Source organism: Tenebrio molitor, chromosome X (genome assembly GCF_963966145.1).
Source record: "Tenebrio molitor chromosome X, icTenMoli1.1, whole genome shotgun sequence".
Taxonomy (NCBI): Eukaryota; Metazoa; Arthropoda; class Insecta; order Coleoptera; family Tenebrionidae; genus Tenebrio; species Tenebrio molitor.
Genome location: NC_091055.1, coordinates 10,467,854 through 10,491,067, shown reverse-complemented (window position 1 = coordinate 10,491,067; position 23,214 = coordinate 10,467,854). Strand labels below are relative to the sequence as shown.

Sequence of the window (23,214 nt, the reverse complement as noted above, 5' to 3'; positions counted from 1 at the left end):
GATGAGAGGGTTTTGAGCGATAACATGTGACAGTGTCAAATTTCAGATAAATAAACAAAGCCAATATTTCACGGAATCAGGAGTAAAATCCTCACCAACATAAGCTTTTCATATTCCTCTTCGATTACAGTTCCATTATAGTAGCGCCTTTCCGCTTTGGTGTCCGGGAAGAAAAAACCACGTTTGCAAACGCACTTGTAGCTACCTCGCCTGAAGCCCAATCCCGATAACGGCACACACTGAAATAAATTTTTGGTAGTTATCTTGTTCAAACATTTATTTTTTCAACAATTCGGCACACGCATACGAATAACCTTTAAAGTCCGCCATCAAAGTTCTAAAGACAAAATACATCAAAAGTGTCACTGTTTATTTCTCGCCTACACTTCTCAAAATTGAAACCGGACGCCAACTCAAATTCGTTATTAATTCAACCCTCAAAATTGAAATTTCTATGTATTCCATTCATTCATCACCTTGATTACTTAGTTATTTATTTAACATCAAAATTCGCAAAACTGACACGTGAACTAAAATTAATTAATTATTTTAAACCCGGGAAAACTCAACCACTAATTCTGCATAATGATTGTTTGCAGTATCTAATAACGTAATTGGCATTTTTGACAGACGCAATTAAAATTTATCCGCCATTTGTTGACGTTATATAACTAGGTTAATTGTTCACCGCTCCACAAAAACATAATCCTAATTCTGGAATCAAACCAAACAGAAATCAGCTCGAAAGGACGTACAGGTTTAATTAGATTCAGAACAGTTTTCTTGCACTGTTTACTCCTCGGTGATCATCTCCGCAGATAATTCCAAATGCAACCGTGGAGAATAGTTGTTATCCTGTGCAACTCTGACTCGTCAGTTAAAATTTGGGTGAAACTATCGCAAAACTGAAAGTTTCAAATGAAAATTTGTTCCATACTGGTACAGCTAGCCGCACCAGACAGGACTAGGTTTAGTGCACTTGCGTCACTCGATGTCTTGTTTGTTGTTCGAACAAGTTTTCTTCTGGATGTGTTTCTAAACAATGGCCAGCTGTAGTGACGGCTCGCCTGTAGAAGCTGTTTTGTTGGTTGCATACCCACAAAATAATTTTATTTCAATACTGACGTTTTCTCCGACATTATTCAGCTTAAAAATCGTCCGGTGACAGCGACAGACATTTTAGGATCTGATGCTGCGGCTGGATGTCGTCAGGACCACCGAGTCTCGCTTCGAAGATTTTTTAAACAAATTTAAACCCGCTCTTGTCACGATCAACGTTTTGATTTTATTTGTGTTTAGTGACAGTTTTGTGATTTCTTCCATTTATTTATGTTTCCTTTGTGACATGAACGCACCGATTGTGAGAATATCGCAGGGAATCGGCCGGCGGTGAAACGACAACGGCGAATAGTCCCATTAAGCCGTTCATTTATGTTCTCTACAATTTTTCTTTATCGACGGAGAATACGAGCATTATACCCTCAGTCGAGTTTTCGTTCGCGCCATTGTTCGCACACTGAAAGTCATACCATGACCGCCTAATTCAATCTTGGGGGATACGACAGAAAAACGAATTACTACAACTATCGTCTCTTTTTGCATTACACGGTAGAGAAATTAGAACGATTGATACTACGTCAAGCGTTGGAGAGTGCACCGGTCTAATGTTAAGAATAAATTGCAATTGTCGGAATAACGAAAGATACTACACCTTCCAATATGTTGTGAAGTAAATAGAATTCCGGTCTTTAATGACTCTCAGACTGATTGGCTGAAGAGCAGTTTAGTTCAGAGATGGGGTAAAGCTCGATCCTCGTTTTAATTTGAATCGTTACGCCATGTTGTAAGTGTTGTATGAGCTTTGGTTATGACGACAAGTTCGCCACCGTTAATAAGGTCCTCGACACACAGTTAAGATAATGGTTAGTGATTTGAGTTGATAAATGACATAATTAAAGTGATTAATCGATGTCACGACTTTGTCACAACATACGAAGGGAAATAATCTACATATCTGAAATGCCCTTAATGCAAGTAAACATATTCCCCGAATTCCTAAGCTGCCCGATGCCATTGCACAATTACATTAACGATCAGGTTCGGGGAATTAAGCGACAAGTTGATGGAGGGCCAACGACGGACCAGTGCATTTCTGAACGCCGCTTGTTATAGGAAATCTATAGAAAATTAAAGAGTGCCCTTACGACCTCACTTGTCGTTCTCCCTGAAAGAAAAAATTTGCACAAACCGTTACTAAATCTTCAGCGGATCCATCAGTTCACAGACTGAAAAAATGATATCAAAATAATTAAAATCTAATTCTTTTCCTCAATTTAACAGCGCCTTCACATCTTTGACCTCACCTTTAATCACCCAGAGCTTGTTTCCAATTTAAACAAACCATGTTAATTTTTCATTTGTTCGTATCACAATTTTTGTTGTGTATTAATTTTAGCATTAACACTTTATTTTTTGGGTCACTATCTCGACATATAAAAAACACGAAGAATAAAACTAAAATATTATTTTCGATATAAGTGCGATGTCCGATCACTTCTGAGGTATGAGACCGAAGTTTGAAGCACGAAGCAGTGGCCGAGTGACGCAAAGCAGGCCGAATATTGAACATTTTTCGTGTTCGTTTAGACAACGTATTGAAAAACATGAATTAATTGTAAATATTGATAGATGTCAACTTAGGTATACAGGGTGATTCAAGTTTTACCGCCCACACAATAAACTCTATTAAAAAAAACAGAATGTGTCGTAAAGACGCACGATAGAAGTGAAACTTTTGTATTACAGGGAAACATTGTAATTATTCATCAATCACTTTTAAATAGCATATTCACAACAAAATTGTATATTTTAATGAAGAAAATAAATTATAAACAACGATAACACTAAACAATATCGAAATGCGTAACTCATTGTTTTTTTTTAAACCTCCAAATCAAAGAGAGGACATTATCGATAAATGCCGTGAGTGTGACAAAGACAGAGACACTGCTTCCACTCGACCCAATAGTGTTTACCCCCACCAATTTTCGTCACACAAAAAGGTTGCCGATCAGAATTTCAAGACCCTCCCATAAAAAGTTTCACTTCAAAAATTAGTAAAAATTATGAAACGTTGGTGTTACATTCCCTTCATATAAGGCTTCAAATGTGTGCAATCAATTTTCCCGTATCACTACATTCAGAGCCATAAAATTTAAAAAATCGATTTTGATACAAAAAAAAAAAAATGTTTTCGTACACGCTCATAATTCACAATTAATTCAAAGAACACATTTATGAAATTCGCATCAAAAGAAAATTGTTAGTTTTTTAATTATTGCAATTTTAACATTAAGAGCGAAAAATTATCAAGATTTACAACTGCAGTGTTATAAATCAATACCTCATTGTTGGGTAGACATCTGTTGACAACTTTTCTAGTAATTCTTAAGTCCCTAAAGGGTACCATAAACAATCCATGTCGACCTCTTTTGTGGAAGTGACCGCCCAATTTCATAATAAATCATTGCTAAATCTTGCACTTTAATATCAAATTCCATTTATTTCGGGAACCGGTTATATTTTCATGATTTCAATTATACAAAATTTTTCCTAAATGTTTGAAAGGACTCTCATCGAAAAATTATGTAAATTAATCTAGCGGTTATATATATTTACCTGTTTCATTAAAAAAGTTTAAATTTTTACAGAATGTTCTACAGCGATACACAATCATTCCTGAATTTTTTGAGAATTTTAAATCGATTAGAAGTAGGTGTTTTCGCTCGGGCGGTAAAACTTGAATCACCCTGTACCTACAGGGTGTATCCGAATTCGACCGACAAATTTTCAGGGCAGATTCTACGATCAAAAATAAGCACAAAACTCTTAATACATATAGGGTCAAAAACGTTTAGTTTGCGAGATAATCAACAAAAACCTAACAATTACGATCTGAATTCCTTGGATTTTATGGGGTTATCTGTGCATTGACCAGGGGGGCAAAATTTTGACAATTTTTGTAAATTGTACATAGCTCCTTTTTATTTTTGCACGTTTCATCAAAAAATTTAACCCGATTCCTTTTGTTGCTGGTAGAAATTTTAGTCGATTATATCGCAAATTAAGTATTTTTGACCCCATATGTATCGGGCCTTCAAATAAATATATATTTAGAGTAGGCGTAGGCGACATTCTAATTCTGTTAACACTGTAAAGATAATTTTTGTAGGTAACTAATTATTCCCCGGAGTTACACAGGTTGCATAGTAAGCTTTTCCCAATTGCATATTGTCATATTCCGTGGAGGGAGAATAGGGAGAACGCACTACAAAAATTAAAAATATTTTCTAACCTAATTTTATTTCGTTAAATGTCAGATGTTTCTTGTGTCATTTTCTACGCTGGAAAAATGTTGCAAACAATTGAATTTCCATAGGTTGATCTAAATATAAATTTATTTGAAGGCCCGTTATTAAGAGTTTTAGGCTTATTTTTGATCATAGAATCTGGCCTGAAAGTTTGTCGGTCGAATTCGGATACACCCTGTATAAACTGAAAAATTTATATATTTAGTTATATACCACTTTTCACGTTATGTATCTCAGGAAACAAACACGAAAACAAAGATTTCGCGAGTTGTGTGTTAAAGTAAGATTTGCAGAAGTAACTAACAGAATTTGATTTAGTTTTTATCTATTTCATCGTAGATCAAATTAGACTTTGAAAACTGCTACATTCATAGAAAATTAGGTAGAATGAGCGTCTCGGATGGAAAAATCCAATTTTCATGCTGGATGCCTTTATTTTTGTCAAACTATGAATTCATAATTTACTCTTTTGAAAGTGTTAAATTACGAATTAATTTTAATAAAAATAAATTTTCAAAGAATCGACCGTTTCCGTGTGACGTAGGAAGTAGTTAAGCGTTATTTATTCACCGGAAGCAGAATTTTGTTTGGTAATAATTAAGTGTAGGATCGAGCTAAGTAAAATTAAACATCATACCTACGTCCTGACTGCAAACAAATTGGATAAATATTTATCAAGAACAAACGGGTAAATAAAATTTGTTTCAACTTTGTGTAATTTATTTAAAAGTTTGTTTTATCTGCTCTATGTGCTTTATTTAAAGGTTTTCCTCCTACTGCAAAAGAAAATGTGCTGTTTGCATCCGAACAAATTTGAAAGCACTTTCTCCTCAGTTTGTGTCTTTAATTCTGTTTGTCGTGACAGTTATGTTTAAAGATACCAGGTTAAATATAAATAGCGTTAAGTATTATACGCAGTCTGTTTCTTGTTTCAGCCGGACTATTCGTATTGTTGTAAATTATTTCCGACACCGTGCAGCTTATTATTCTACGATTCTGTTTATCGGCGCCCCGGGGAGCTACGACTTCTCCTATTTCAATTACAACTTAATTGAAAAATCTTTTGACCAGTCTTCAGACAAGAGTAATGATTTTACGTCAAAAACAATAAGTCGTAGAATGAAATCCTTTTAAATATGAAGTGCAGCGCTGACATTCGCGAACTTGCTCTACGAGAGCAGAAGGTGTAACTCGCGACCGAAAAAATTGTTATTAGAGTCGTAACTCTCGGTGGTAATGCAAAGCGGTAGCAGATTAACTACTGAAGCTGACAAGTTACTTCCGGTGGTCGTTAAGCTCCACGAAATTTTGTCAGCTTCTTGTGTTCATTACAAATGATTCTCCTGTGTTCGGTTTCCGGGTCGAAAACCTAGTTTATTGATGGCATCGATGCAACTGCGAAAGGATTCAGATGTGTCGGCCGAGATTGGCGATTAATCGGGGGAGTCCTGTTTTTGCCGTTATCCTTGGTCCGGATGCTGAAGAAGTGGCATTTTGGGAGGTGGGAGGTGGACATGGAACACATTCGAGGATAGTGCCGAAGTCGGGGGCGGAATACTAAAACTGTACGGGGTAGTAAATTTAAGAAATGAATGCTAGACCATGCTGACAACGAATATAAAACTTACTTCGGTAGTTCGCTTTTTGCATTTGTCCGATGCCGCAAAAATATTGAGCTGTGTGCTTCCTTTAGGCAGAGGACACTGGTCGATATCAACTCTTCGCAGATCTATATCAATCCCGCTAGTTCCCCTGAAATAGAGACATGCTGGTTAGATTTTGGTTTATATGGAGGTCGGCGTAATGAGTCATTTGAGTTAGTTGGGAATTGTGTTTTAGCATGATTGTTTCAGTGGCTGACCGGCGCTATCATCGCTGTGGATGTCACTTTATGGCCGAATAACTCGCAGTTAATGCAACTTTTAGATGTCCCGCATCGCGTCCGTAAAGACCGTAAAGATCACGCCAAATTGTAAAAAGTTGTTTCATAAATATTTACGCTGTTTAATTAATTAACAATGAAAATTCACGCAAAGCCGACAAATTTTGAATTAATTTTTTACCCAAAGTACACAATTACGAATGTAATTGAAGACGCTTAACGTTCTCGATCTAAGTGCAAAAAACTTAATTTCAATTTAATTTTTTATAATGTGTGTAATCAATCGTATCTGGGGATGTTTGCCCCAAGTTGTTAGACCTTCAGTCAAAAATTTGTTTTCCTTGCTGGTCCACCTTTCGCAGAAATCTCATTTCTTGCAGGAATTCGTTCTGTATGAGGGGTAATGATACGAGTTACCGTCTAAGAGGAAAGAACGATCAAAAGACAATTCTGTCTACTCCAAAAAGAATTTAATACATTCAGTTCCTAATGCAGGGGTTACATCGAATTTTCGATTTGATCTCTACGGAAGCATGCACTGCACGTACACGTGTTATGCGATTCGTCTACTCCTGACAGTTAGTTAGAAAATTTTATGTTTATCCAAATCAGAACCGATATTTTACATATGATTTTCAAAACTAATCCAGTTTACATTGTTCAAGAAACAACATAATAAACCACTTTATATTCATTCCTCCAGTTTAATATAACATACACGAATGTACTGGATGTTTTACTGTAATTTTGCAAGAACAATTTGCATATTTCGGCTATAAATATCGTTTCTTTATAAAATACAAATGCAAGCTTCGTTTTTTGGCAAACATTCAATTTTAGAATATCGCAAAACAACATGACAGGTATGCGTATCTCTGATATTTAACACCATCCACATTAATAAAATTGTGTTTGCGGAGCACATAAAATGCAACAATGTTAACATTATAAACATATGTGACCTGTATGACCGAATTCGTAGGCACTTGAAAATTAAACGAATTTTAACCAATTTTATGACAGGAAAAAAGTGACTTTCATCAATTTTTTGATAAAATCGTTCATATAAGCCCGTTAAGTCACTTTATTATTAATAATTAATCAATTAATTACATGAATTTCAAAATGTTTTAGATTAATTTCTTTTCTCATGAATACATACAGACTGTTCCAGAACTATCGCCAAAAATTTTACACAGCAATTTTCCATGCCAATATTAACGCGAAATCATAATCAAACGTTTTTTTTTATGGGTCTGTGAAGTTTTACAGAGGCCTAAATGACTAAAGAAGTGGCAATATTGAACAGAAGATGTTTTGAATATGAATAATAAATGAATAATAGTAAAAGTAATCACAGCAACCAATTTATTTAGTGTATAGTGCTAGTAACGATATATGTATACCTACATTATAAATTGTAAGGTAAATCTATGTTGCCATATGAAAAAAAAAGATAAAACGAGTGTTTAGAAAACCCGGTAAAAGAAGGAGAACAGGTTTTATTTATGCCATATGCCAATCTTAAAATAATATGAATACACATACGCAACTATCGTATGATCAAAAAGTCATTGGATCGCGGTAGCCATTAAATGTAAAAGCCATCTATAGAACTATTTACTTCTACTGTCCGTAGTTTTTATGTGTACTTCAAAGTAGTGCTAATCTCTCACGGAACTCGTTTAAACATAAACGAGGCGAATAAATCCAATCACCATTTTCACCACGATTTCCATTACTGTAGTATGATTTAATAATAAAAATTGTATGTTCTCTTTGAAACATTTTGAATTATAACCTGCTAACTTGAAAGTTGTCAAATAAATGTCAAAAATCATTGAAATAAATAATTTCCTAGATAGCTTGTTAATTCCACGGCTACTCTGATCCAAAGACTTTTTGATCATACTATATTTATCTTCTGGAGACATACAAAAACTATTTTTCTTTTAGTAATTTATTATTCAATATAGCATATTTTATCATGTTCTGTAAAGTTTTGGCGGCAGATTTGAAACACCCTATATACAGTATGACCCGGATAGGTGAAACGATTCTTGTAAAATATAAAAAATTCTCGATTTAAATCTTAATTTTTTGGGGCTTAGCCCTGCTTGGTTAAAGACTATTTTTAACATAACTTTAGTTTTGAAAAGTCAAGTATGCCTTGGAAATTTTGAAAAACCCAGTGCCTTTTATGTGGTAAATACAACAAAAAGTTATTAAGAAAGGTTTTTTAGAATCAACATCTAGACCCCTAAACTAATTTCAAAATCATCGTCCAACTTTGATTTTTCATTTTTTTCTCATTTAATCCAAGGTTTTAACTTACTTTTATTTAATTATAACTTATTAGTGTTAAGTCAGTAACTTGTGGTAATAACCTAAGTATGAATTTTTTTATACGCATAATAAGAGAAGTGTTAAAAAAAATAAGATTTGTGAAATAAACATTAAAAAAATGAAAAATCATAGTTGGCCGATGATTTTGAAATTTAGTATAGGGGCGTAGATGTTGATTCTAAACACCTTTTTTTAATAACTTTTTGTCGTATTTGTCACATAAAAGGCACTTTACTCTAGAGAAAAATGTTTTTTTTTTTTAATTTCCAAGGCATACTTGATTTTTCAAAACTAAAATTATGTTAGAAATTAGTCTTTAACCAAGCAGGGCTGAACCCCAGAAAATGAAAATTTAAATCGAATTTTTTTTATTTTTTACAAAAGTCGTTTTACCTATCCGGGGACACACTATGTATGTATACAGTGCATTTTTTTTTACTGTTGCCATAGGGAATTGCATGGTAAAACTTATACCCCCTGTTAACTTTTGTTCTGATGAAAATATTCAAACCATTTTTGGAACACAGTTGGAAGATTTTTTAAACTACCGGATAGTTTACAATTCAATATCCTAAACTGTCGAAAAAGTTGTGAAAAAATATTTTAAAGCGCGCCGGAATAATAGTACGTCGAGCGGTCGCCAGAATAGCGTCCCTGTCGGCTCAACCTGACCAAATTCCATTCCAGTGCGACATTTACAAAATAGTCGAAGAAAAACATTTCGAACAATTCCTTTGATAATTTCTGTTAATTTGTTGAATTATTTGTGCGTTAACGTTATTACGTTTTGTTTTTTTTTTATAAACAAATTTAATTATAGCCATGAGAAAATCTCGCTATTTATTTTTTAAATGAAACTGACAAAAATCAAAAGTGGGGATAGACAGTTGCTGGTTGAACCGACAAGGACGCTATTCTGGCGGCCGCTCGACGTACTATTATTCCGGCGTGGTACAAATATTTTTTCACAACTTTTTCGACAGTTTAGGATATTGAATTGTAATCTATCCGATAGTTTAAAAAATCTTCCAACTTTGTTCCAAAAATGGTTTGAATATTTTCATCAGGACAAAAGTTAACAGGGGGTATAAGTTTTACCATGCAATTCCCTATGGCAACAGTTAAAAAAAATGCACTGTATATGTATTTATTGTAATTTGTTAAATTTGGAAAATAATAAAATAACAATAATAATAATAATAAATAAAATATTTATTGTTCGCACAGAATACACAAGATTGCAATTATTGTAAATTCATGTCCATCATTGGAGCAACGTAAGTTTTTTTTTTGACAAGTTATTGAAGGCTCTTTCCACATTTTATGTCATACTACAATTAATTTAGACTTTTTACAATCTTTTACGTCTAGGGCTTGTCTAGTATGATAGGTTTTTTGGCTCAGACCCGGAGGAGGGTCTGTAGTACCGCCCCACAAATTAGATGGATAGAAACGGACGTTATAGTCAGCTGACACCAGAAGAAAGTCCTTTGTACTGTGCAAATTAAGACCGGAGAAAGATTTCTGTGGGAATGTTTGTGTGAAAATTAACCACATGATTTGCGTTTCAAAAATAGTTCCAGCAAATTAAATTGAATTTTTGTAAATCAATTTGTTTTGTTAATTTTTTGTTTGCCAAATTTTGTTCACTCAGCGGGAAAAATAAGTTGAAATTCATTTTGTTTTCCTGTTATCTGTTATTATTCGGACCATATTGGACTCAAAGTCAATTAAAGCGAAATGCGTTTCTAAATAATGATCGGCAAGCCGTCCCACGTTTACCGGTTCACCCACATCAGGATTTGTTGGTTCCATACATTTTTATACAAAATTATCTCCCGTTTGGCATATATTATACAATTGATCAAAAAGAAAACAAACCAGAACATGCGTTGCAAACTATCGGTCATGTCGTAGCGGAATCCTATGCAAACAAGAGTTAAATGCATGGGCGTAGACAATTTGTGGTCTCAAACGCTACTTTATAACAAATCGTACCTCATGAAATTTACGCGTTGTTGGAATTATAATTGTGCATTTTATTATTATTGACTGATAATAAAATAAACAAGAGCAACATTTTACATTCGTAAAAATGTCTAATTTACCAGCTTTTTTACCAAACGCGACGCCACTGGTACGCATATTTTTCGCTGAAATGTCAAAGAAATGTGAACGATGTGTTGTTGTTAACAACATTTCGATTTGGGCAAAGTTTACAGACGTTTGCCGTAATTGTAAGCAACAATTATCCCAGAATAAGTGGTAAAATGGGTTTTATCATTGAAAAGAAAGCATGAATTATTAATAAGAATTAATTAATAATAGATTTTTAGTAGGCAACCAGCAAAACGACTGTGCATAGCAAGTATACATGTGCGTGCGATTCAAGCTAAGAAAAACGATGAGGTAGCACTTTTCATTTGTTTCTGGGTACTTACTTCCTTTGTATTGCACAATAGAGTTTGTAGAGGGTGATCAAGTTTGACCGCCCGCACGATAAACCCTATTAAAGAATTAGTAAAAATTACAAAACGTTAGGGTTACATTCCCTTGATATGAGGCTTCAAATGTGTGCAATCAGTTTTCCCGTATCACTTCATTCAGTCATAAAATTAAAAAAATCGATTTTGAGCAAAAAAAAAAATGTTTTCGTACACGCTCATAATTCACAATTAATTCAAAGAACACATTTGTGAAATTTGCATTAGAAGAAAATTATTAGTTTTTGAATTATTCCAATTTTAACATTAACAGCGAAAAATAATAATAATAATAATATGTCTTTATTAGCTAATCAGCTATATACAAATAAAATTCACAAACAACCCCCACAAAAATGACCAAGGTTTACAACTACAGTGTCATAAATAGATACCTCATTGTCGGTAAACATCTGTTGAGCACTTTTCTAGCAATTCTTTAGTTCCTAAAGGGTACCATAAATAACCTATGTTAACCTGTTTTGTGGAAATGACCGGCCAATTTAATAATAAATAATAACTAAATTTTGCACTTTAATATCAAATTCCATTTATTTCAAAAACCGATGATGTTTTCATGATTTCAATGACAACAAATTTTTCCTAAATGATTGAAATGACCCCCAATGAAAAAGTATGTAAATTAATGGAGCGGTTATTGAATTAAAACGAAATATGTACCTGTTTCATTAAAAAAATTGAAATTTTTACAGAATATTCTACAGCGATATGCAATCATTCCTGAATTTTTTGAGAATTTTAAATCGATTGGAAATGGGTGTTTTCGATCGGGCGGTAAAATTTGAATTACCCTTTATCCGGCCATTAGTTTTATTTAAGCTGAATACTGCAGTCAGGGTTCGCTGCCATTATAAAAAATGCTACATAATGAAAACTTTTTTGGACATGGTGTCGTAAAGGGAAAAAGAATCTGAAGTTACATAAAAATGTCAAATAAATATTTTTAGTGCGAGCAACAAACAAAATTTATTATTTTTGAAAGTATTAAATATTTGCATTATGTATTGGTGGTTCATCGAATGTCGGATGTTGGAGATGTGGTCCAAGAAGTGATTGAATTTCATTGATCGAATCTGATATTGCGGTTATGCAGGCCATAAGAGAAGCTCTTCATAAACCCGAAATAGCTCCCATAAAAATAGCTATTATTAGTGAAAATTGTGAACGATGGACCATTTTAAACTGTCACATTGAAATTCTATTCACATCAGTGTGATCTGGCCTTTGGCTAACCACGTTGTTAACCTCTCGGGGCAAACGTAATCAGTATTAATCATTTGGCGGAAATCGACAGAACCCCATTCTTAATCCTGAAATGACAGGATTGTTTATGGAGTGTGTTTAACAGTCCCAATATTAAGTAAAGTTTGTACTTTATGTGTAATTTTATTTAAGAACATATCTACTCTGACAGGCTAAAGTTTATCCGAGTTCTCCATCCAACAATTTTATCCCTGATTTGTAGAGTGAAAGGGATTGCAGTCCTAGCTAAAAGTTGAAGAAAGTTGAAGCATAAAAGTTGAGATAAAGTATGGGACTTACAATACAAACATGACAGAAATTACCAGACTTAAGCGAACCAAACCTGTTAATAATTATACCACTTCTAATATCCCACCAGTTTTCATCAATACAGTTGAAATGATTGCGCCTTAAAATATGTTCAAGAATCCTCGAAGTTTGTTTCGTAATTCGACGAGTTGTAACAATTGAAACTTTTGCATATCGCTTGAGAAAAAGAAAAGGACACGTTCTTACGCTAAAGTGAACATTTTTAAAATTGCAGACAACCACTCATACAACGGCAAAGTCAAAGTTTAACGAGCAGAAATATCCATGATCCTTCGGAAGGTTAAATTTGATTTGATTCACATTAATCTCGCAGTCCTCAAGGAACACGAAACCGTCATTCCACAAAAACAGGTAAATTTTCAATTCGACATTCGGGGACGCTTTCCAAACAAAAAATAGGAGTGAAAAAGTGAATTTTTCGATCCAAAATCTGTCAACAGCCAGACGTTCAATTTCCTATCATATCATAGTGGCACAATTTGTGTCCTCGTTCTCTATTCAAATGCAGTCTAGGATTCTCACACATTTTAGTCTAATAGCTATTTAGAATCGAGTGTGGGAAGTTACATTTTGCAGCGCGAAGTTTAATTTGAAACACGACGCGCAGCGGAGTGTTTCATAAACTGAGCGTTGCAAAATGTTTCACACACAAGGTATGTATAATGCTTTTTGGCCGACGTTTTTTAATTTAAAATATTAAAAACAATTACTACTTTTCGAATTTTAATGGAACGCACCCAAGAATTGTCAAATGTAACGCAGAACCAACAGATTTTATTTTATAAAACTAATTGAATTCAAAATGTATACATATTGTTCTCCTGAAACTCAGCTTCATTAATTTAAAATTGTGTATTTCTTCTACGTTTCTAAAGTTTAAAAACAAGGATTATTTACTTTGCCGCATAGTATGTGGGAAAAAATCACCGTCGCACAGTCGCCCTAAAACAAAATTTCATGTGACGTGAACAGTGCGTATTTGCAAAGTTTTCATCACAGGAGGCTAAAAATGTATTTTTCAAACTAGAATTATAGAATGTTGTACGGTGGAGTATGGAGTAAATTGTAAAAAGCTGCGTAGAAAACATTTTGTAATTGAGAAACCATGTCGCGTAACACACCGTGACCGGTAACAATTGTATTACAGTTTGGTAGAACTGTTCAAGTAAAATTTGTAAAAAGTAGAGTGTTGTGTTGCTAATTAAAATGATTTTAGAATAATAGAGTGTGTCGAGTCGGATTTACTCAAAAACTAGTCAGAAATTTGATATTTTGTTTACATGTAAACTGCATGATCGTAAATGATTCGTAAAGATACGTGGCCACAGAGCGTATCTGATGCATTAATAAATATACTTAATGCAGTTTTTCCTTTTATGCTCCTGAAACAAACGTAAAAGTTAACGGTTCGGAATAAGCTCGAGTTATGCCATTCCACAATCTTGCATTTTAGTTTAATAAAACTAGGTGTAATGTTTATAGACCATAACATTGAAGTGAAAAGGGAAACAGACTGTCAATTATTAAAAAGTTTACGCCACAATTTATCGGCGAATGCATCTCGATAATGTCTCCAAAACATCAACAATTTTATCTGTTTACGTGCTGAAACAAGAAACCGGTTTATTTTATGTTGATGAAAGCGCATCCTTTATATATGAGTTGTATCGATTGAATTTCCAACTCCCGTTGCATCTTCCAATAACTATTGACAAATTGCAACTAGAGAAACTAGAGCAGAAGATCGCACTAATTTAAAATATAAACATATTGGTGTCATTTTATTTCGTGAATGGGTTCGCGAACGAGGCAATTTAAAATAACTAAATCAAATGGGAGAGTTGCTACAGGTTAGATAAAAAGTCTATTCAGAAGTACAATTGCAACGCAACCGTTATTCAAATTTGTTATCAAAACAGACCTTTTCGGAGACGCTTTAAAACATTCGTAATAACGTCAAAAGCATAAAATATAATATATTTTTTAATATCTCTGATAAAAATATAATTAGTTCCGGAAAAAACTCATTCGAAAACCCACGCATCGAATGTTGAAATTACAATTAGTAATGCTTCAACAAATCCCAGAAAATTCATATTTTGTTGTAACCCTAAGAGAATTATATTTCCTTAACGTAGCTCGTTTCATTATAACAATAAACAATATAAGAAAACTGTTTTGAGCCACTCTCTTGATAAAACCAATCTATTGTCAATTACTATATTAAAATAAATTGAGACTTGTGGTAGGTGGTCGGTCAGGGACGACGGGTTCGGCCAGCCGTACCAGTCATTGGAGCCAAATGAAAATGTAATTTCCGAATAGTAATGTAAAAAGTATCGCAACATCAACAAAATGAGTAGTATTGTACCTTCGAAACATGAAATGTACTCGTTTCATTTTTATGAGCATGCAACCAACGAAATGGAACTGTTCCAAACGTCAGTATGGGAAAACGTAATGAACGGGGCGTGTCAGTCAAGAAAACTCCCCCGTCTTTCTTTATTGTATGGAACAACAAGCAGAGATCGAGTAACGTATGTCGTATGTGAATTAGTTCCGGTCCAGTTTAGTACGACTAACCGTACTTGCCAACTACCGACAATATTCGTTTCGTTCGTTTGATTATTGAACAAAACTACTTTTAGATTGTTCATTGTTCAATCAAAATAACTCCTGTTCGGGTGCAGAGTAAGAGATAAAAGAATTTGTAATTCGGACGTCCATAATGTTTTTTATGAAACACTTTAAAAAAATCATAACACAATATTTTAATTGCCTAATATATTTTTATTATTCGTGGAAAATTGAAATTTATAAGCACGATGGGAATTTTTTGTTGGCGTTTTTTCCAACGAGCCGTCACTGCCTAGCCCGGATGATCAACTTAATTTAATAAATCTCAATGAAAAAATTGTTGTTGGTTACGATGTTCTTTTAATTTTTTACAAAATGAAAAGCAGGATGTACACTCATCTTGTGATGCGTTTGTTTTGAGCACATAATTAAAACAATATCTTAATGTTGTTGGTGGAATTTTTGTTGACACAAACTTTCCACAATTAGTAGAAAGCTTCGTTCACGGTTTAATTTCGAACGAGAAAGTTGAAAACTTTCCACTTTATTTCAAGCAGCTGAAAGATATTTTTTGAATGTTGGATTTTTTGCGAACTCGATCTGAACTGTTTCAAGTTTTAAAGGATGGATTTTTAAAACAATTAATCCGAGCAAACAAACCGTCTGTAGATATGCGATATTTCGTTGTACATTATCGGCGTGATTGATGATGTCGACTAAATAATTTCTCGCTACTCTGGCGAACAAAATTACACATTTCTCTATTAAAATTGACCGGGGTGATTGAAAGCTTACAAACCACATTTCCGAATTAAACATGTAATAAGAACAAATGGTCGAAAGCTTGCATTCGACGAGAAATATTTACTTTCACCACAACGATCCTTCATCAAGCGCTAATTTTTCTATTTGAGGCAAAAATCAACAAGATTTTATCTGAAATAAAATTCACTTTCAATCTGCGAGCTGTGGTAGTCGTGAGGGAACTCTACTCTAGACACTCAATTATTACTAAATTCACACTCCACACAAAAAAACTTGAGAACTTTTCATGCCAATTAAGTGTTTGGAAATCAAATGTGCAACCGCAGTTATTTTGCTGGCGGCTTCGCGAAATTCAAATTTGTAGCAGATTCTGTTTACACTTGATTTGATGCCTAATGATACAGAAACCTCAAAGAGTACATTAAGACAAAGCAGATTGAGCATCGTTAATATTTTCATTATGTAAACATGATTATGTGGGTGACGGGAAGCTCCAATTATGACCGGAAAATAAAACCCAACCAGAGACCTAAACCTTTGACTAATTATTCTTATCAATCGCATTATTGAAAGCAACTTCAAAGTACATCTAATACTTTCTCAGTCAAGCATCAGTGCAATTTGTGACTCATCTCTAGACCCACTTATGTCCGTCCAAATCTTTCTAAAGCACGATAATGACATTAAAATATTACCCAGCTTCCAACACATTTTAAAAGCTTTATGCTAAAATATACGCATTAAAATCCAAAATGCTAATACTTTATTTTGAAATGTAAATTTTTTTTCAAATAACAAATTATAATTTTGAGAAGCTAACTCACCACAAACGACAAAAGAAAACTTGTCTTGAATTATTTACAACTACATTAATTGCGCCACGTCTATAGTAGCGTGTTGGCAAGGGAGGAATATTTATTTCGGCCCGAAGTGCGTAATTCTCAAAGTCCTATTGAATATGTATAGGCTACATGTATTCAAAACGATCCAGAAACAATTAAAAACTCTTTAATTGCCCTAAAAGCTTCACCGATTCCGTAAAAATTTATTAACTAGAACAGTGAAATTGTTCATTTTGTGCTACCGGTCCAACAGAAAGAAGCTTTTTCTTTTAAATTTGTGCCAAAAGGAAAAAAATATAAAATGATCAAATTTCTGGTAATTCATAATTTTAACAGATGTTTCTGTGACTGGGGTCTATCTCAAAGGGGCAGAGTCATGTTTATTTTTTTTTTATTTTCAATTTGTTCAAAACTCAGTGAGCGCTCACAATTTATTTCGGCAATTTTAATGTTTGCATTTTAAAGTTTGCCGGTAAATTAGCGTCGCTTTGGTAAAATGACCGTAGTATCGAAACTCGGCGAATTTGGAATCGTAACGCTAAATGCAAGGGAAAATTTAATTTGAACAACTGCACGCCGAGAATCTTCACTTTGGTGGCAAATATCTGGTTTTGTTCCAAAGAGCACACAAAGCGAAGTAATAAGCATTTATTTCAACAGCATCTACACCTGAACAGCTCAACCGATGTATTTTCAAACAAGAGACGCAAGACAGAACAATGAATTTCTCATACAGGACGGAACATCATCTATTTCTCTACTTTTTTCACATTTTAAATTCATCGCAAATTGTGTTCGACGAAAATAAAGCGGGCTGTTTATATTTCTTCCGTCACATATTATAATTTGAATGCGTCATTGAACACCACTTGTAGCAATTTTTACCTTGATAACATATTGAATATAAATTTAAAACCAGTGGCGGCACGTGTGTAAAAAATTTGGATCAAAAAATTATACATTTTGGTCGACGACAATCGGCAAGCCGTCTTGTATTAGTTGCAGGCACATAAAATCTTTACAAATTGATATCGCCTGTTGCGAATATATTTACTTTGTATTGCAACGACTTTTATAGCGCCAGTTGGAAATTACATTTTTGTTTGGCTTAAATAACTACCGCTCGAAATACGTCCTACCAGAACAATTCAGTTTTGTATAGTTGTGTCTAAATTGGTGAAAACTGTAAACGAGACGTGAAAACTCTATTTGACAATTCTGAAAGAAACGTGAAGACATCAACGTAACCAGAGAAGTGATGGAATCGTAAATACCTTACATCGACTACATTAATCTTCTTATTTACATATTTAAATTGGGGACTAAATCCACCTAAAGGACAGTCGATAATTTTTGACAACTGGATGATCCTCTGCCTTTGATTTTGTATGGAGTTCGGTTTCGAAAGTTTATCCTAACAAAATTATACAGGGTGTATTAAAAATAGCACACAATATTTATGTCACGCGAATTTACGTTGATTACCAAACAAAAAAATTATAATTCGAATACTTTTTAAATTTAAAAATGACATTAGTGGCACATCTTTTACTTTCTAACTTTAATTAAGTTCAAAAAATTACTCTAGCTTGGTTACAATATATTTAAAATTTATAAACAGCACTTTTTAAAATGAAATTACAAATAAACTAATAATCAAAATGGTAAAATTAGTGCTGGGATATTTATTTTACTTGTTGAGTTACCTACATGTTGTTGATGCTATTCAACTGTTAATAACTCCATAAGCGGAGGTTTAAGAGTAAATTGGTACTAGAGTTTTTTGCTTCTATTTCATCATAAAATCATATAATGTAAATATTATGCACCATTTTTAATACACCCTGTATATTAAATTTAATCCCAGTTTAATTCCGGTAAATTAAAAATGATTACTAGATGCGCTAGTTCATAACGTGGTAGATCTTTATGTTTATTTAATGGATAGTTGGTGTGGAAAATTGCAATTTCCACACATTAGCCGACTTGTCAACCATGTGTGCACAAGTTAATTGCTGAAATGCCTAAACACTTTGGAGAATTCTATTTACCTAAGTTAACAATTAATTATATACATACTTGTTTACCTATTTCTGGAATGTCTGGGAAGTTTGTGCATGCAATGCACCTAGCAGAATCTTCCAAAGCCTGACTAAAAACAAGTCTCACATCAGGAGACTGACACTTTAATTAGTCATCTTGAAGCATTTTTAAAAGTGTGCGTTTTAGCGACTCGTGTTTCCATCCGTATCAAATGATGCCAACTATTTTTTGTACATTTTATGTAAAGTGGTAAATAAATAAAAAGCTTCATTTAATGGAACCCTACTCCATCAAGAATTCTTGTCTTTATCGATCATGCCATAAAGTTTATTGCTAGGGGGTTTTAGAGATGCTGCCTTTGATTAAGTCATTTTACAAAAGTAACAGCGAAACACCATTCAAAAAAATGGCTCGGAATAGAACCCGAACAAGCGATAACGACATCACAAGCATCAACGTCACAGTTTTTTAATAAGATTTAAGTGATCAAATGTCGACATCGACAAACGATTTTTTGGAGAATAAAATTGCCTTTCCATCGGATACAAATCATATAGTTTTATTTGTTGTGAGACTGTATAAATCTGTCGGACAAGACGGACACATTTATTTTTTCCCTTTTTTACGGTTCATCTAATTTGAAGGGTCAAAGCTAACTTCTTTTGTGTGAGTCAGATCTTCATTTTACGTACCATTGCGATGGTTTGGCGTACATAAAAGTAACATTGTAAAAGGAACGAGAACGGGAAACACTCGTCTGGAGATAAATTGTGTCTGAGATTAAGAAAATTGTCACCTTGAAATATTACACACAAGAGGATCAAAAAATAACTGTTTAGGTAATTTGGATCGAAATTCAAAGGAGACTCTCGAGTTGCTCACCTTTCAGCGCTAACAATTTCATTTTCCTAACTGTATAACACAGGTTGAAATTAACGTACTTATTGTTTAATTAAATCTTGTGTGCTAGCCGTAGCGTTAAACATGTTTTATGAAAATGCGTCTACTCGGTGAATATTTTAATAAAGAAAGCAGTTTGTTGGAGTTTAACAAAAATATGAGTATTTCAGAAAGGTTCGGGTGTGGTATAAATTCAACGGAAACGTGAGTCCTACCTGAGTTGATTTTCTAATCCCTGTTAAATAAACCAGTTTAGATAGTCGTGAGAAATACAAAGTAGGGGCGAAAGGAATGTCAATAATCACAGAGAGTTGATATGGAAGGAAGAAACTAATAGAGCACGTACCGAGGGTAGGCATTGTGATTTCAAGATTTCGGAAATTGTACCTTTCTCCAAACTGCACCTCTTCTATGAATGCTCGTTTGCATTTCATCCTCGGTAAATAGAGAACGAGCCTCAACTCAGACTCGTAAAAAACTAGCACTTCCTGCTCTAAATACGAATTAAAATTCGAGATAGGGAACATTGTTATTAGCACAGCTGAGAATCTGCTAATGCACACGAGAACACGTAAACTCGATTTAAAATAAAAAATATCATTCCTCCCTTTTAAAATTTAAAAGTGAAATATCTTGGCAAATACCCGTGCCCCATTTATGCTAAAATTAAATATTACCTTGATAATTTACCACTGCGACAACACAAAAATATTCATTGAATAGGCACGCCCCACCGAAATGTACTTTAGTAACGACACTGTAAGCACTTCTTTTGTTATATCGTGGGTTCTCATAATCAACATTGGCCGCTCTCTGGAGATTCTCGATTTTTTCTAATGAATTTCATTTCATAAAAAATATACTTAGCATTTATATGAAAATCTTCAGCACAATTGGGGGGCACTAAAAGTGAATTTAAAAATGTTTCGTGGTGCAGCTGTGCAGTTATGCAATTAGCGACCACCGATCTATGAATGCTAAATTCGTCGATTGTGATTTTATTCTAAATTGATTCGAAATCAACCGTTAATTAAACCGTACAAGATTTACTGCACGTTGAAACAAAAACAGAATAAATTCGCCGGAAAATGCGACCAGAAATCAATTATTAGCGAATAATGTACAACGGGTTTAGTAAAGTACAATTCGAAATTAATATTTTCTGTGGTATTGTGAAAGTGGAGACACACGTGAAACGCCATTAATAAAATTGGGAAAAACACAAAATAAATAAACGCGTTCTTGAGTCGGTGAGCGCACAAAGAAAAGGAGCTCGACAAAGAAGTGTGCGCGTGCAAGAGGAAGGAAGGAAACTGAATAAAAATGTACAATAAATAAGTGGTAGCAGGGTACCCCCAACAAGTCCGAGGTTCTTTTTGGGTGATTTTTAATTTTTTTATTATATCTGGAATATTACTGTATAATCTGGAAGAGTAGACCGTGATGTGGAGATAATCTCAGTACACTAATTTCAAAAACTTTAAATGAACGTTTAATTTTCAGATTGTTTGTAATCTTCAAGTGATGGCCCGAGGCTCCCTTCGAGAACGGGTTAAATTATTTTTATGCTCGTCCAGAAAAGGTTTCATTTATTATTAAATGAATACGTTAGAACAAAGGCAATTTTTCCGTGAAATAAGATGAACATAAGCAAATGACGTTAGCTGAAAAACTTTCTCATCGTTTTGCAAACGGGACTAATTGAATTAATAAATTACAACTAAGAAGGTCTATGATGTTGGAGTTCAGTGCGAAAGTCTGGGGGTCTATTATTCAAAATTAGACAATTGCCGTGTTCCTCGATTACGTTGAGCTAATTCTTCGTGATGCTAATAGGAGGAGGCATTCTCTGCATACTGTATCAAGAAGTAGGAGTTCTTCGGTCTATTGCTTTAGGGTTCTTTAAATTTCATTTTGATTAAGAGGAAAGCCCGAATGCATTAAAGCTGTTCCGTATTTGGAATTCGTTGAAATGTCGGTATGAAGTAGTAGACCAACAAATCACGATGCGTGTTGTGTAAATACCAAACGTGCATCACACCACCAGCTTTAATTTACTTACCTATTATTACAAAATCGATAGCTTTCATTCATGTTCAAATTCGACACTTCTAAAAGTAGCAACTTCGACTCTAAATAGCTAACGTCGAAAGAGTCGAGTGGCTACTTCTAAAAATATAGGGTATTTCACGAGTGGTAATGAGCCCGACGGAATGGAAAATGCAACCCACAATACATTTCCAAAGTTAACGTGGATTTTTGTTTTTTGATTTGAAAAACATTAAACATGGTTAGCTGTGCAGTTTCGTACATTTTGACATAAACGTTTTTGGGAAAATATTTATTGTCTATTTTATTAGATCCGTCATAAATCAGGATCTGTCTTCTCATAGTTCGAGTACATTTTAATCGTAACTTTTTCGTAAATGTCAGTTGTGACAAATAAAATTATTGGAAGCAAAGCCATGACAGATTCATAACTTCATTTTAAAACAATACGACATTTAAAATAGCCACGTTAACTTTGGAAATGTATTGTGGGTTGCATTTTCAATTTCGCCGGGCTCGTTATCACTTGGGAAATACCCTGTATAAACGCCGAATTGACTGGGAAACTCTTTGTTTGAAAACATAATATACTCTCAATTTTCATTTTTAACATGAATATTATGTGATGGCAGGAATTAATTAACTTTAAATAATCCTCTTAGTTTTTTCGGTGCGGATATTACGTTCAGGATCAGGCAGACCTTTCAACTCTACCGAGAGATAAAATAACCATTAGTGCGGAAAATACACGTGGCTAAAACAACTTAAGTTCATCTAAAAACAGAATCAAATGAGAGGTAGATAATTGTGTCCTGTCGGTCAGTGCACTTTGTAGAATTACGCTCGTCGTCAGTTTTAGTTGATTAAACAACTCGTTTTATAATTAACCGGCACTGCACTGAATAAAATAATCCAAGCTTTCAGCGAACAATGTTTTGACATTTCTGCACTTGCTGCACCAGCTAGAGAGAAAGAACGTAAAATCGATAGGTCCAAATATTCACGATCTCCGTGTGGTTGAATTATTCAGGTTTTTACTGTAAAATACTTGCACCTCTCAAGTATGTATCGAATTCGACAGAAAGTAATTATCAAATTGTTCAGTCTTGTTGGCAGAGCTTTTCCAAATTCTTAGCAGGTTGAAGTGAATTATTCACGTTCTTAACCAACATAGTTCGATGGGCACCGCACTAAATTGCTCTTCTGACATTTAGCATATTAGCAGTGGCGGCGAGTGAATAAAAAATTTAGGGCGGCTTTAAATCTCCGAGACGCATGTACAAAGGAAACAACAAATTCGTTTCGGTTGTCAATTTAACTTTCAGTGATAAACGGCATATACTCGTATTCATTAATCAGTCATC

The 23,214-nt window shown here is 34.0% G+C and overlaps 1 protein-coding gene across 1 annotated transcript in view; it reads right to left on the bottom strand.

Moving 5' to 3' along the window:
- Positions 1-23,214, bottom strand: part of LOC138140244 (metabotropic glycine receptor) — a 139,172-nt gene that overhangs the window by 10,866 nt on the left and 105,092 nt on the right. The window contains exons 3-4 of the mRNA XM_069061103.1: positions 5,999-6,122; positions 96-239 (exon numbers count right to left, since the gene is read on the bottom strand). Coding sequence (XP_068917204.1) covers positions 96-239; positions 5,999-6,122 — 268 coding nt within the window. The remainder of the gene's footprint in view (positions 1-95; positions 240-5,998; positions 6,123-23,214) is intronic.